A 14658-nucleotide genomic window follows, 5' to 3' on the forward strand; every position below is an offset into this window, starting at 1 on the left:
TCTCGGCACACATAGTGGACGTGGGATTTCTTAAAATCCCATCCACTATGCTGTAACATCTGGATGCTGCGGGTTTGACGCTGCAGATGTACACAGCGTCCAACACGCAGCGTTTACGGACCGTGGGAACATACTCCTAAAGACAGACTTTAAAGTACTAAAAATAGAAAAATGTCAAAACTGATTAGCGCTAGAGAGAAAAAAAAAGACAAAAAAGAGGAATCATGTAATAGTCCGCACCTCAATAAGTGATATTCCTGCCCCTCAATACACTGCAATTTAAGGACTGATAAGGCCAGGTAAAAGAATGGTGCAAGTATAATGCTACTTAATAGAAAATAAAGCGCATACAAAGTGAACGCGCAGTACATGGAGACAGAGAAAACAATAAATTATGATACAAGAAGAAAAAAGAATCTGCAGGCAAGGAGGGGATCTTAGGGTGCAAACGCTTGGTCAATTTTGGGCTTTTCAATTTTGTTTTTACATGTTTAGTCCTATATGTGATTTGGAATGAAAGATGATCGCTTTTGCATTATTGTTAGCATTTGTGTACTCCGATTTGTTATACCGCTTATACCACACATCCCCCTGCTTTCTTTTTGTAAGGTTTTGCATGTTATTTCAGTTTGTGATATTTCATCTCTAGTGTTTTCATTTTAGTTGCTTACATTTTGCCTGTTAAAAGGGAATTTGTCACCGGGTTTTTGCCATTTCATCTGGCAGACTGATTCCAGTGAGGTTTCACTTGCCGGGCTGTTTTCTGTGCTGCAGATCTAGCAGTTATTCAAAAGCACAGCTGTATACACCACAGATTGGCAGCTCTCGGCTTATGCACAGTGTACACAGAAAGTCTATTGTCTGTACAAATCCCCTCTATAATTTGTAAAGCGCTGCGGAATATGTTGGCGCTATATAAATACAATTATTATTATTATTATTATTATTATTGAGTTGTTCCCCGGTGTCCGGCGAACGCAACATGTTGCATTTTTGAGGCGTCAAATATTGCGCAATTGTCTGCATAAAAAACTGCATTACTATGGGAACGCATTGGTACGTAAGGACATGCATACGCATGCGTACTTTAGACTGCGCATGTCCAAAAAATTATGTCATTACCTCCACCATGCGCATAAACACAAAAGCATGCCAAAACGCATTTAAACGCATGCACAAGATGATGTGCAGATGTAAGCACGCTTTTGCATGTGTTTTGGCACGCAGATGATGAGGTGAACCTAGCCTTAAAGGGAAAAAAAAACAAAAAACTTAAAGTCAGCTGTGGTTATTGCTTTTTTTCCCCAGGGTAATGGTTACTTTAAGTACCTACTGCTTCGCTAGAGGACTTGTTGTTTCCATGCTTTGCCACGCTTGGTCCCCGTCGGCTCCATGCGAGGACATCCACAGGTACAGTGTTTGCTCGCACTGAGTGAGCTGACTCTTCTCCCCTTGCTTAGATAAAAGTTAAAAAGGTGCATACTCCCCTCCCGTGCCGGCACCTTTCCCACGGACTTCTTCATGCTCAATTTGTCAGAATGTGGGGACAGTGATGGCAGCGCTGACTGGGCAACGGGGTCATGAGTCACAACAACCACACGAGAGCTCCAGGATAAGCTTTTTTATTTTATTTTATTGGGCCAGAGTATAACAAGGGGTAGTCCGAGTAGTAAACTTCTTTAATCCCTTCTGCTGTGGCCAATTTTTGTTTCTGAGGTTTGTTTTTTTCCCCCATTACTTTTGTTTTTTTGCAGGAAGTTTCGCGGTTTTGAAAAACACCGTTAATTTTATCATATAACTGAAAAAACTAGAAGAAAAATAAAGTACAGTAGTGAAATGGTCAAGAAAAAAAAAATTGTGACCTGATTCTTCAGGTTAGTACGATTACAGTGATACTATTTTTTTAAAGAAGTGGAAAAAAATGTATAACATACATACTAATTATATATATTGTTGGTACATGTCACTATATTCTGACAACTGGTTTTTTTTTGTTTTGTTTTTTTTTCTTTTTAGTGCCCACCATAAAAGGCTAAAAGATTAAATATTTCAATAGATTGGAATTTTATGGAGGTCGTGATAACAAATAAGTTTATTTTATTTAAAGGGATTTTCCTGTGAATATAAGTTCATTTTAATGAATAGATCTTGGAATAATAATAGTTTCCACAATTGGATGTGATTAATTAAAATGTTCCTGTGCCGAGATAATCTTATACATGTTCCTCTGCTGTGTACTGTGTAATGGCCGTGTCTGACCGTAAAGGAACAGGGTCTGATCATACCACAGCTCCTGGGCAGGGGAGGAAGCAAAAGACTATACAGACAGGACAGCCGGGGCTCACAATGATTTTTTTCTGAGAGGTAAAACATTTCCCTGCCTGTTTTTAGATCAGATCAGCTGTCATGTGCAGGGAAAGATGCAAGCTCAGTGCCGGAGCCCGCATCAAAGGCAGGGACACAACCAAACACATATAGGGGCTAAAAGCTTTATTTTATTTTGTGTTTTTTTTTAACTTTTTATATGTTTGTCCTCCTGCAATGGCAATGAGCATCAGCGTGGACTGCAGCACCAGACCGCTATTTAAGGGGGTAGTTTACTACTCGGACCACCACTTCAATTTCTATACTCTCCGACTTGCCGCTGTTCCAGCGATGTTGGCGCTGGGGTTTGCGTCAGATTGGCTGCAGGACTCACATGACAATCTGCGGCTGCTAATGGGAAGCTTCACAATCACTTTGTCGAGACAAAACTGACATCCGGAGGACGTGAGAGAGCAGCAGGTCTGACTTCTTCTGGATATCAGTTTCGTCTGAAGTAGAGGCTCAGCAGCGGTCACTGACTGGCTGCAGGGATCACGTGACAAAGTCATGCAAGCCCCGGGAGACTCTGCATCGCTGTTGCTGGAGGGCACCCTGGCAACAGAGGCGTCTAGAGGTTGTTTCTATTTTACATGGCGGAATATAGCAATAAAGAAGTGGGTTGTCCGAGTAGTAGACAATTCCTTTTAAATGCTGTTAAGAGATGAAAAGTAGCAATTAAGTGGTTAAACAGAAGATAGAAGCTGCTGTTAGACACAGGTGCTGGCAGTAGAATACAGTCATTATCTGCTGGGTATGATGCGGGCTCAGCTCTTGAGCTTGCTCCATACGTACTGGCACCCAACATACCAATACATTTTATGTCAGGAAGTGGTTAAAGTGTAATTAAGTGTATTTTGATCAAATGTGGCCCCTTAAACGCTTTGAACATTAGTAAGAATTCCTGTCCTGGAAAAAAAAAAATCCACTGCACAAAAGCAAATGGCTACTGCATGAGCAAGCGACACACGTCAGTAGACAGACAAAGACTTTCTGTTAAGGACCTTTCACCGCTGTGCACATTTGTGGGGCTAGAATGTATCATGATACTTTTAAAGGTTTAGTTGCACTTTAAAAAGGCACATTGAAGCCCAACGAGTCAGTATTTCAAATGTAGAAGGATTAAAAAAAAAAAAAATAACCATTTGATAAATACCATCAAAACTGTGCTATATAAACTTGGTACGTTGATAGTTCGAGACACCCATAATAAAAGGCATATAATGACACTATCACGCTAACATTCAGAGCTTCTGACTGGTCCGTTGGAACTTCCAATGGCAAAATTAGCGCAGCTTGTGTTACTAATTTTATTAAAAACTACAGAACCCATTACAGTCAATGCGGTCTATGGGCGATAGTTCCTATTATCGGGATGATGAAGCCATCACATTGGCTTTCTCTATAGAAGGATGCCATGACAGACCGACGTTGATGAAAATATACAGAGGTGTATAATGCTTTCTTTTTTTTTTTTTAATTTAAATAGATTTTTATTAACAATATAAAAAAAAGGAGAACAACAGAATGCCATTTACATTGCATTATATCAGATACACATTTTCTTACTTTAATAAACCCCAACATTACCCCAACTACCCCCCTCCCCCATAAGACAGCTCAGTCTCAATCTCCACCCCACCGAGGCATTATCTGCCTCTTGTAATTTATCCTCTTCCAGGTCTTAGGAAACACGACGCCTATACTCCTCAATCCAAATCAAGCCAAGGAGACCATATTTTATTAAAGAGTTCTATTTTCCCCCTTTTACTGTACACCCCCTTTTCCAATTTTAGACCATGTTGAACATATTGGAGAAATTCCCTTCTCACAGGTGGTTCCGCGTTTATCCAGTTTCGTGCTATTACTTTCCTGGCCATGTAGAGTAGCCTAGCAATTGCAATCTTCCAAGTATTGTCAACTCCAATTTCTTCCACATATCCCAGCACACATACTATCGGGTCTCTAACAACTCTGCACTTATACGCTGCTTCAACTCGGCTCAAAACCACCACCCAAAAGGCAGCCAGTCTCGGACACGTCCACATCATGTGATATATTCCTGCCTTCTCACTCGCACACCTCGGACACCCAGAATTGGAACGCAATCCCGCTTTGTATAACACTTCCGGAGATTTATATACCCTATGCAAAATGTATAGCTGCGAGAGCCTATATGGTTCACTCAAGGATAGTCGCGGAACCCCCTCCATCACCGATTCCCAGGTTTCATTTTCCATCGGCCCCACTTCTCTCTCCCACTTAGCTCTCGCCTTTATAGGGAAATCTAGCAGAAATGTGTGCATAAGGTCCTTATACAGAGTGGAAATAACTCCCCTTGTAGTACCCTCACCACACACATACTCCAACACTATATCATCTTGAACCCTGATATCAGCCTTCTTATTCTGAGCTCTAAAGGCATGTCTCATCTGCGCATACTGATATTCCCCTGTGGATCGCAAACCAAATTCTTCCTGCAATTGGGAAAAGGACTTCAGCTCCTGCTGCTGGATTATCTGGTGAACAAAGCAAATTCCCTTATTCTGCCATTCCATCAATCCTCCCAGGGCCTCAAAATCCTTTAAGTTGTGGTTAGACCATATCGGTGTGAATTTAGTCAACCCTGTAACCCCATGAATCTGCCTTAATCTATTCCATAATTTACGAATCAGGAACAGGGTTGGGTATATTTTCCCCAGCGCGCCCAATGAGCCATCCTCCAAACACCTGGCCATCGGTCGTCGGTCCGTCACCTCTTCCAATAGCTGTTGTACTGCACTGGATGACGCCCCTCGCGCCCAGCCCTTCAAATGCTGGCTCTGGGCCGCAAGGAAGTATATTTCCGGGTTGGGCAAAGCCAAACCACCATCTTCCTTGGGTCGTTGAAGCGTCTCCAAGCTAATACGTGGATATTGTCTACCCCATATCAAACTTCTAAAGAGGGCATTAATCTGCCTGAACTTCCCCCGAGGGATCCAAATTGGTGCGTTATGCAGAACATAAAGAATTTTGGGCATAAGGACCATTTTAATAAGGTTTACCCTACCGACGACCGATAGATGTAGCTTATTCCAGGCGTCTACCTTTGCCTTGAGTACCCCCATAACAGGAGTCAAATTTCTTTGCAGAAACTCCGCCACCGGCACCGAAATCCATATTCCAAGATATTTAAATTGGGAAACCACCTTCAGCCTCTCATCCCCAACATCCTCACTCACATTCTCTCCTACGTCATCCACTCTAAAAAGAACCGTCTTATCCCAATTAATTGTTAGTCCCGACACAGTACCAAATCTCTCAACAATTTCAACGGCCCCTCTTAGTGAATTGTCTGGATCCTCCAGGAACAGCAAAACATCATCCGCATATAACGCTATTTTTTCCTCTACTTTGCCATACCTAAACCCAGGGACCCCATCCGACTGCCGAATCTTAGCAGCAAGAGGTTCTACAGCCAACGCGAACAGGAGGGGTGAAAGCGGGCATCCCTGCCTAGTACCCCTAGCCAGCCCTATAGGACGAGATAGCTCCCCATTTACTCTAATTCTGGCGGATGGTAATGAGTACAACAGCTGTATCCAGGCCACAAACTGCGGGCCAAACCCCATACATTCCAGCACCTGCCAGAGGTACCCCCATTCGACGCTGTCAAACGCCTTGTGTGCATCTAGCGATACAATCACTCTTCGACCACAGTTATCAGACTCTACCTGCAAATTTACATATAACCTCCGCAAATTGATCGCCGTTGATCTATCCGGCATAAAGCCAGATTGGTCCGAATGCACCAGACTCGCAATAACACTAGAGAGGCGGAGAGCCAACACCTTGGCCAGAAGCTTGACATCAATTGTTAGTAAAGAAATTGGGCGGTACGACTCCGGTTTCCCCAAGTCCTTATCCTCCTTTGGAATGACCACTATTATGGCCTCTCTCATAGAGGCTGGCAAGCGCCCACAAGACCTAGCTTCCTCCAATACCATTTTTAATCTAGGAATCAACACTTCTGCCAACCCTTTATAGATCTCAGCGGGTAACCCATCGACCCCAGGCGCCTTCCCATTGGCCATAGACATCAATGCCCGACTCAATTCCTCCTCAGTGATAGGGGCCTCAAGGCTCTCCCTATCTGCCTCACTCAGTCTCGGCAAATCCAGACCTTCCAAGAAAGTCAGTGCATCCTCGACCGATTCACCAACCCGAGAGGAATACAAATCTGCATAGAAGTCCGCAAAGGCTCTCAAAATTTCAGGTGTTTCCGTTATTTTACCTCCACTAGCAGAATCCAAAGAGTGTATATATGAAGAACCTCTCTGAGCAGCAGCCACTACCGACAGCATATGTCCCACTGTTTCTCCCTCCTGATAGAACAATACCCTTTGGAAATCTCGTTTCCTCTCAGCTTTGCCTAGCAGAATTTTTTCCAAATGATTTTGTGCGTTTTTCATTCTTCTCTCTGCCTCAGGGGTTCCCAGTGTGGCCATCCCATCCTCTGCTTCCTTCAACTCCTCAACTGCCGCTTTTTCTACCTCTCTCGTCCTCCGCTTACACCTACTAATGTCCCTAAACAGTAGTCCCCTCAGGTACGCCTTCATTGCATCCCAAATTGTAAGAGCGTCGGCGCTTACATCATTTAAGAGAAAGAATTCCGCCACCTCCCGTCCTATACTTTCCAACTCAATACTCTGTAACCAATTAGGATGAATCTTCCATTCTCTCCCACTTAGCGAGCGAGCCCCCTCCAATCTAACCTCTACTTCAATTGGACTATGGTCCGACAAGGCCCTTGGCAGATATCTCACCTCCCCAACCAATGTGTCCAAAATCCTGTTACCCAGAGCCATATCAATCCTAGAGAGTGTGGCATGTGCCGGTGAATAACATGAGTACCCTCTCTCCCCCACATGTCTAACCCTCCACAGATCAATCAAACCTATCTCCTGTATATAGGTGCCAAATGTTGTTATGTGTCCCTCCGACCTATTCTGAGTATTTTTATTTTTATCCCAATATTCATCACAGATGTTATTTAGATCTCCGATAATTATTAACGGTGTCGGTCCCCATTTTTCCACTCGCTCCATTACTTCTCTAATCTTCCTGCTAGAGTAGGGAGGCGGAATATACATCGCGGCAACACACAGCATCACTCCATACAGTATACACCGTAATAGTACATACTGTCCCTCCACGTCCACATATACCTTCAGCTCCTCATACTGAACTCCCGCTGGAACCAAGATTGAGACTCCTCTTGCATACGTGGAGAAGGTAGAATGATATCCCCTCTGGATCCATCGTCTATTCAAAACATCCACTTTTTCCCTTACCAAATGCGTCTCCAGCAAGCATATCATTGAGGCCCTTTGGTCTCTTGCATATTGCAAACACGCAGCACGTCTAGATTTCTCCCCTAGGCCTCTCACATTCCAGCACAAAATCTTAAAACGGGTCCCCATCACTTGGCTCATCTTCACTATAAGTATCATCAATTTTGAGCTCAGGCTGTCTAACTACCCTCCCCCCCCCCCCCCCTCCCAACTCCCCCTCCCACCCTTCCCCCCTCACATCTAACCATTCCACCTCTTTCCAAGAGTGGGGCATCATCGCCCATAGCGAACACTCCGTTTGGCATTACCTTCCCAACCCTCCTCCCACCACTGTACATAACAGGATTTCAGACATTTTGAAAAATAACGTTCTCAAAACATTTTAACTTAGAATTATTTGCACACACAAGAAGTCTGCATAAACTTAAAATATGTCGCAAACCCTTCCTCCCCCTTTCCCAGCAGCCATTACACCATCCCTTTCCCTTCTTCCCCCCCCATACCCCTTGGCTTGTCAATCACATGACTCTTTTCCAACTGACAGATAAGTAAACAACTTCAGACTCTTCCCACAGTTTCAGTCTCCTTTTCCTTTAAGCTTTTTAGCATTAATATCGATCCACTGGGTAGCGTCCTCCGGCTTCTGGAAAAAATGAATTTTATCAAACGCCACCACCCTCAGTCTTGCTGGGAACATCATGGAATACTGCACACCCAATTCCCTCAGCCGTCTCTTGATACCCGTGAACATCATCCGTTGTTTCTGCACCAGAGTAGAATAGTCTGGGTATATAGCAATCTTTTGACCTTCAACTGTCAGATCCGTCATGTCTCTGGCCTTCCTCAGGATAATGTCTCTGTCTCTATAGTTTAGAATTTTGGCGAGCATGGTACGGGGATTCGCTCCAGGGACAGGTGGTTTCGGCGGGACCCTATGCGCTCTTTCTACCGCGAACACTTTTGTTAGCGCCATATCTCCAAATGTCTCTAACAGCCATTTTTCAATATATTCCGTTGGATTCCTCCCTTCAGCTTTTTCAGGGATGCCCACTATGCGAATATTATTTCTTCTGGACCTGTTCTCAAGTTCCTCATTTTTCGCAGCCAATTCAGCTATTGCTTGAGTGAACTTTTTCTCTGCTTTTTGCAGCTGCACTATATGGTCTTCTGCAGTGCTCACTCTCTCCTCTACCTCCCCCACACGTTTGTCAATCTTCTGCATGGCTGCGTTTATCTGGGCTGTGTCCCCCTTAACCTCCTGTATCTGTATGGTCAGAGATTGTTTACATGAAGAGACTAGCGCAAAAACGTCTCTTAGGGTAGGCTCAGCTTCTGGCGCCATTTCCTCGGGTCCCCCTTCTGCCACCGCCATTTTACTCTCCTTTCTCCCCTGTTGTACCTCATGTTCTCCTGCTGGGCTCTCCTCCTCCTCCTCCTCTTCGGTATCAGCTCCGGCTCCCTCCTCTGCGGCCTCCGCTCTCGCAAACTGCTGGAGCTTTGCCGCTACCTCCATGCGCTTTCTGCATGCGGCGTTCTCCTTGTCTGCCTTTTCCCTCAAGTCGGCGCCATCTTGGATTGCGCCTGCATCCCCGGCTCCCGCGTCCTTCTGCCGTCTCCTGGTCATGTTCGTCGGTTCCAGCGCTACCGAACAGCACCGCCGGCCTCTCCAAGTCTCCCCGCAGCCAGTAAGCCCCCGCAGGGACCAAACAGCAGCGGCTCTGCAGGATTTTACAATATACAGCGGCGGGAGCTCACAGCCGCACGTCCGCTCACATGGACTCTCAGGCCACGCCCCCTGTATAATGCTTTCTTGAAGGCACTTCAGCCCTTGTAAGCCGGTAATTAATGAACACTCATTACCTGGATCCTGAGGTTCCACGATTTCCATGGGTTTAGCCTCTGTGTCTTCAGGTTTAGTAACCGTTTCACTGCTTCCTTCATTCTGAGTAGCACCTGCTGAACATTCAGGAGCATTTTCAGTCTCCGGGGCGGGAAGTTCACCATTATGAGAGCCGTCCATGTTTTCACTAAGGAAACAAGAAAAACAATCATTAAGTCCTTTAAAAATCAGAAATATTTTTTTTCTCGCAATAAGGTTAGTGTTAGATTGCTTGTATAATGCTATGACAAATATTACAGCCTGTGAAACCACTGCCGATGGCAGACCTCGCCCCATTATATCCTTATGACTGCATCACTGTGGGGCGGGTAGCCTCCTTCTGTACTAAACCCCCTAGACAACATGGTCATTATCGACTGCAGCATCTTATGGGTTAAACTTCTGAGACCGGAGACAACTTAAAGCCTGCCTGGTCCAGTATTACGGCTGGCCTTCGATGTGGTAAGGGCAGTGGGCAATATTCAAAAGACCATAGTCCGGAAACGAGCACCTACTCATGAGCATCACGGTATGACCTTAGCACTGGCAGAGCGGTCATGTCATTGATTTCAGTGGGATATGGGATAACTTGCGATAATTTGTGAGTATTCGTACCACAGGGATCTGTATTGATTGTCAGAAATGGGAATTTTTATTCCCATTAGAAAACGGAGCAGCAGGTCAGACGCCGGACCACTGCTCCATTCATTCTCAATGGGGCTTCCGAAAAAAGCCGATCGCAGCACTCGACAGGCCTATGAATGGAGTGATGGTGGAGCGTGCGTACTGCCGAATTCTAACAAAGATATGTTGATTGGACCTTGTCGGTGAGAAACAAATATTACGCTGTGCTCCATTATAGAGAAAATAAATAATAAGTAAGGACGTACACAAAGACCGGCGGGCAGCATCAGAGCTACGGCGGCAGCAGGGGATTCAATGTGCTACTTTATTGCCTACAGTTCATACAAGTCAGAAAATCCAAAAAAATCCAAAACATGGTATGTGTGCAGTGTATTTTTGGGGTGAAAATAGATCTTAAAAAACGCTATTTTCATGATTATCTTGCTGTGTAAACAGGATGGCGATCAACCGGTGAACGAGCAAAATGGCTCTTTGGGTGAAATGATATTTTGCGCCGTGCGCAGCATTTATTTTGGTCTGACTGTAAAACGACATTTGTATGACAGGAGAAGATTCACCGTCCGGTAGTCACATGTCTTTAAAGGGTTTGTCCAGTCTAAATTGATAAATTTGCAATCACTGACTGCGGACTTGTGAATCTGCCCAGCGCATGCATTGTGCGCTGCAGGGATTCGCCGGTTTCTTAGCGGGGAACAGTGGTGATGTATATGTTATACATACTCCCACCCAGAACCTGACTAGAGGGCACGGCCTCGCTCCATACCCTTGTACTGAGCGAGGCTGCACCCACTAGACAGGACCCTGCTGGGAGTAGGTAGAACACAGACGTACCCGCCGGTCCTGACTCAAAAGCCGGTGAATTCTCACAGCACAGTGTGCGCGCAGGGCGGATTCAGAGAGACTGCACACTTAACGAATTAGACTGGACAACCCCTTTAATGTTACCTAACCACAATGAGTTTTTGGTGAGTTTTTTTAAACTGCTTATTTTCCAAAAAATGCAAGTTCTGAAACATCAAAAACTCACCAAACGCTCATCATGGATGGTAGCCTTACTCTTTCTGTAGGGAGTGTATTAATAATCACGGAGGAAAAAAAAAAACAGCTGTGGAGTCAGTTGCCTAAATTTCTGACTCCTCTGTTTTTCCACACTCTTGATACGGACTGGCTCATGAAAAGCTCACGGATACCAATAACTGATTTAAAGCAATTCCACCTTTATATTTTGGCATTTACTATAACAATCATAAACGCAGCACCATTATATATGCACAATGAAAAGAAATATTAACCCCTTTACCCCCAAGGGTGGTTTGCACGTTAATGACCGGGCCAATTTTTACAATTCTGACCACTGTCCCTTTATGAGGTTATAACTCTGGAACGCTTCAATGGATCCTGGTGATTCTGACATTGTTTTCTCGTGACATATTGTACTTCATGACAATGGTAAAAATTATTTGATATAACCTGCGTTTATTTGTGAAAAAAATGGAAATTTGGCGAAAATTATGAAAATTTCGCAATTTTCCAACTTTGAATTTTTATGTAATTAAATCACAGAGATATGTCACACAAAATACTTAATAAGTAACATTTCCCACATGTCTACTTTACATCAGCACAATTTTGGAACCAAAATTTTTTTTTGTTAGGGAGTTATAAGGGTTAAAAGTTGACCAGCAATTTCTCATTTCTACAACACCATTTTATTTTAGGGACCACATCTCATTTGAAGTCATTTTGAGGGGTCTATATGATAGAAAATACCCAAGTGTGACACCATTCTAAAAACTACACCCCTCAAGGTGCTCAAAACCATATTCAAGAAGTTTATTAACCCTTCTGGTGCTTCACAGGAATTTTTTGAATGTTTAAATAAAAATGAACATTTAACTTTTTTTCACAAAAAATGTAATTCAGCTCCAATTTGTTTTATTTTACCAAGGGTAACAGGAGAAAATGGACCCCAAACATTGTTGTACAATTTGTCCTGAGTATGCCAATACCCCACATGTGGGGGTAAACCACTGTTTGGGCGCATGGCAGAGCTCGGAAGCGAAGGAGTGCCATTTGACTTTTCAATGCAAAATTGACTGGAATTGAGATGGGACGCCATGTTTCGTTTGGAGAGCCCCTGATGTGGCTAAACATTGAAACCCCCCACAAGTGACACCATTTTGGAAAGTAGACCCCCTAAGGAACTTATCTAGAGGTGTGGTGAGCACTTTGACCCAACAAGTGCTTCACAGAAGTTTATAATGTAGAACCGTAAAAATAAAAAATCATATTTTTTCACAAAAATTATCTTTTTGCCCCCAATTTTTTATTTTCCCAAGGGTAAGAGAAGAAATTGGACCCCAAAAGTTGTTGTACAATTTGTCCTGAGTACGCTGATAGCCCATATGTGGGGGTAAACCACTGTTTGGGCGGATGGGAGAGCTCGGAAGGGAAGGAGCGCCGTTTGACTTTTCAATGCAAAATTGACAGGAATTGAGATGGGACGTCATGTTGCGTTTGAAGAGCCACTGATGTGCCTAAACATTGAAACCCCCCACAAGTGACACCATTTTGGAAAGTAGACCCCCTAAGGAACTTATCTAGAGGTGTGGTGAGCACTTTGACCCACCAAGTGCTTCACAGAAGTTTATAATGTAGAACCGTAAAAATAAAAAATCATATTTTTTCACAAAAATTATCTTTTTGCCCCCAATTTTTTATTTTCCCAAGGGTAAGAGATGAAATTGGACCCCAAAAGTTGTTGTACAATTTGTCCTGAGTACGCGGATACCCCATATGTGGGGGTAAACCACTGTTTGGGTGGATGGGAGAGCTCGGAAGGGAAGGAGCGCCGTTTGACTTTTCAAAGCAAAATTGACAGGAATTGAGATGGGACGCCATGTTGCGTTTGAAGAGCCACTGATGTGCCTAAACATTGAAACCCCCCACAAATGACACCATTTTGGAAAGTAGACCCCCTAAGGAACTTATCTAGAGGTGTGGTGAGCACTTTGACCCACCAAGTGCTTCACAGAAGTTTATAATGCAGAGCCGTAAAAATAAAACAAAATTTTTTTCCCACAAAAATTATTTTTTTAGCCCCCAGTTTTGTATTTTCCTGAGGGTAACAGGAGAAATTGGACCCCAAAATTTGTTGCCCAATTTGTCCTGAGTGCGATGATACACCATATGTGGGGGGAACCACTGTTTGGGCACATGGGAGGGCTCAGAAGGGAAGGAGTGCCATTTGAATGCAGACTTAGATGGAATGGTCTGCAGGTGTCACATTGCGTTTGCAGAGCCCCTAATGTACCTAAACAGTAGAAACCCCCCACAAGTGACACCATTTTGGAAAGTAGACCCCCTTAGGAACTTATCTAGATGTGTGCTGAGCGCTTTGACCCACCAAGGGCTTCACAGAAGTTTATAATGGAGAGCCGTAAAAATAAAACAAAAATTTTTTCCCACAAAAATTATTTTTTAGCCCCCAGTTTTGTATTTTCCCGAGGGTAAAAGGAGAAATTCGACCCCACAATTTGTTGTCCAATTTGTCCTGAGTGCGCTGATACCCCATATGTGGGGGGGAACCACTGTTTGGGCGCATGGGAGGGCTCGGAAGGGAAGGAGCTCCATTTGGAATGAGGACTTAGATGGAATGGTCTGCAGGTGTCACATTGCATTTGCAGAGCCCCTAATGTACCTAAACAGTAGAAACCTCCCACAAGTGACACCATTTTGGAAACTAGACCCCCTAAGGAACTCATCTAGATGTGTTGTGATAGCTTTGAACCCCCAAGTGTTTCACTACAGTTTGTAACGCAGAGCCGTGAAAATTAAAAAAAAAAAATCTTTCCCCCCAAAATTATTTTTTAGCCCCCAGTTTTGTATTTTCCCGAGGGTAAGAGGAGAAATTCGACCCCAAAAGTTGTTGTCCAATTTGTCCTGAGTGCGCTGATACCCCATATGTGGGGGGGAACCACTGTTTGGGCGCATGGGAGGGCTCGGAAGGGAAGGAGCTCCATTTGGAATGAGGACTTAGATGGAATGGTCTGCAGGTGTCACATTGCATTTGCAGAGCCCCTAATGTACCTAAACAGTAGAAACCTCCCACAAGTGACACCATTTTGGAAACTAGACCCCCTAAGGAACTCATCTAGATGTGTTGTGATAGCTTTGAACCCCCAAGTGTTTCACTACAGTTTGTAACGCAGAGCCGTGAAAATTAAAAAAAAAAATCTTTCCCCCCAAAATTATTTTTTAGCCCCCAGTTTTGTATTTTCCCGAGGGTAAGAGGAGAAATTCGACCCCAAAAGTTGTTGTCCAATTTGTCCTGAGTACGCTGATACCCCGTATGTTGGGGGAAACCAACGTTTGAGCGCATGGCAGAGCTCGGAAGGGAAGGAGCGCCATTTGGAATGCAGACTTAGATGGAATGGTCTG

At 44.0% G+C, this 14658-nt stretch overlaps 1 protein-coding gene across 6 annotated transcripts in view; it reads right to left on the bottom strand.

The window, feature by feature from the left end:
• Positions 1-14658, bottom strand: part of SON (SON DNA and RNA binding protein) — a 124785-nt gene that overhangs the window by 71880 nt on the left and 38247 nt on the right. For all 6 annotated transcript variants that reach the window (XR_011319759.1, XR_011319758.1, XM_069760797.1 and 3 more), the window contains one exon: positions 9555-9721. Coding sequence is in view for 4 of the 6 variants with exons in the window: in XM_069760797.1 (XP_069616898.1) it covers positions 9555-9721 (167 nt within the window). In the remaining 2 variants the exon portion in view is untranslated. The remainder of the gene's footprint in view (positions 1-9554; positions 9722-14658) is intronic.

The sequence above is a fragment of the Ranitomeya imitator genome, chromosome 3 (assembly GCF_032444005.1).
Source record: "Ranitomeya imitator isolate aRanImi1 chromosome 3, aRanImi1.pri, whole genome shotgun sequence".
In the NCBI taxonomy this organism is placed as follows: Eukaryota; Metazoa; Chordata; class Amphibia; order Anura; family Dendrobatidae; genus Ranitomeya; species Ranitomeya imitator.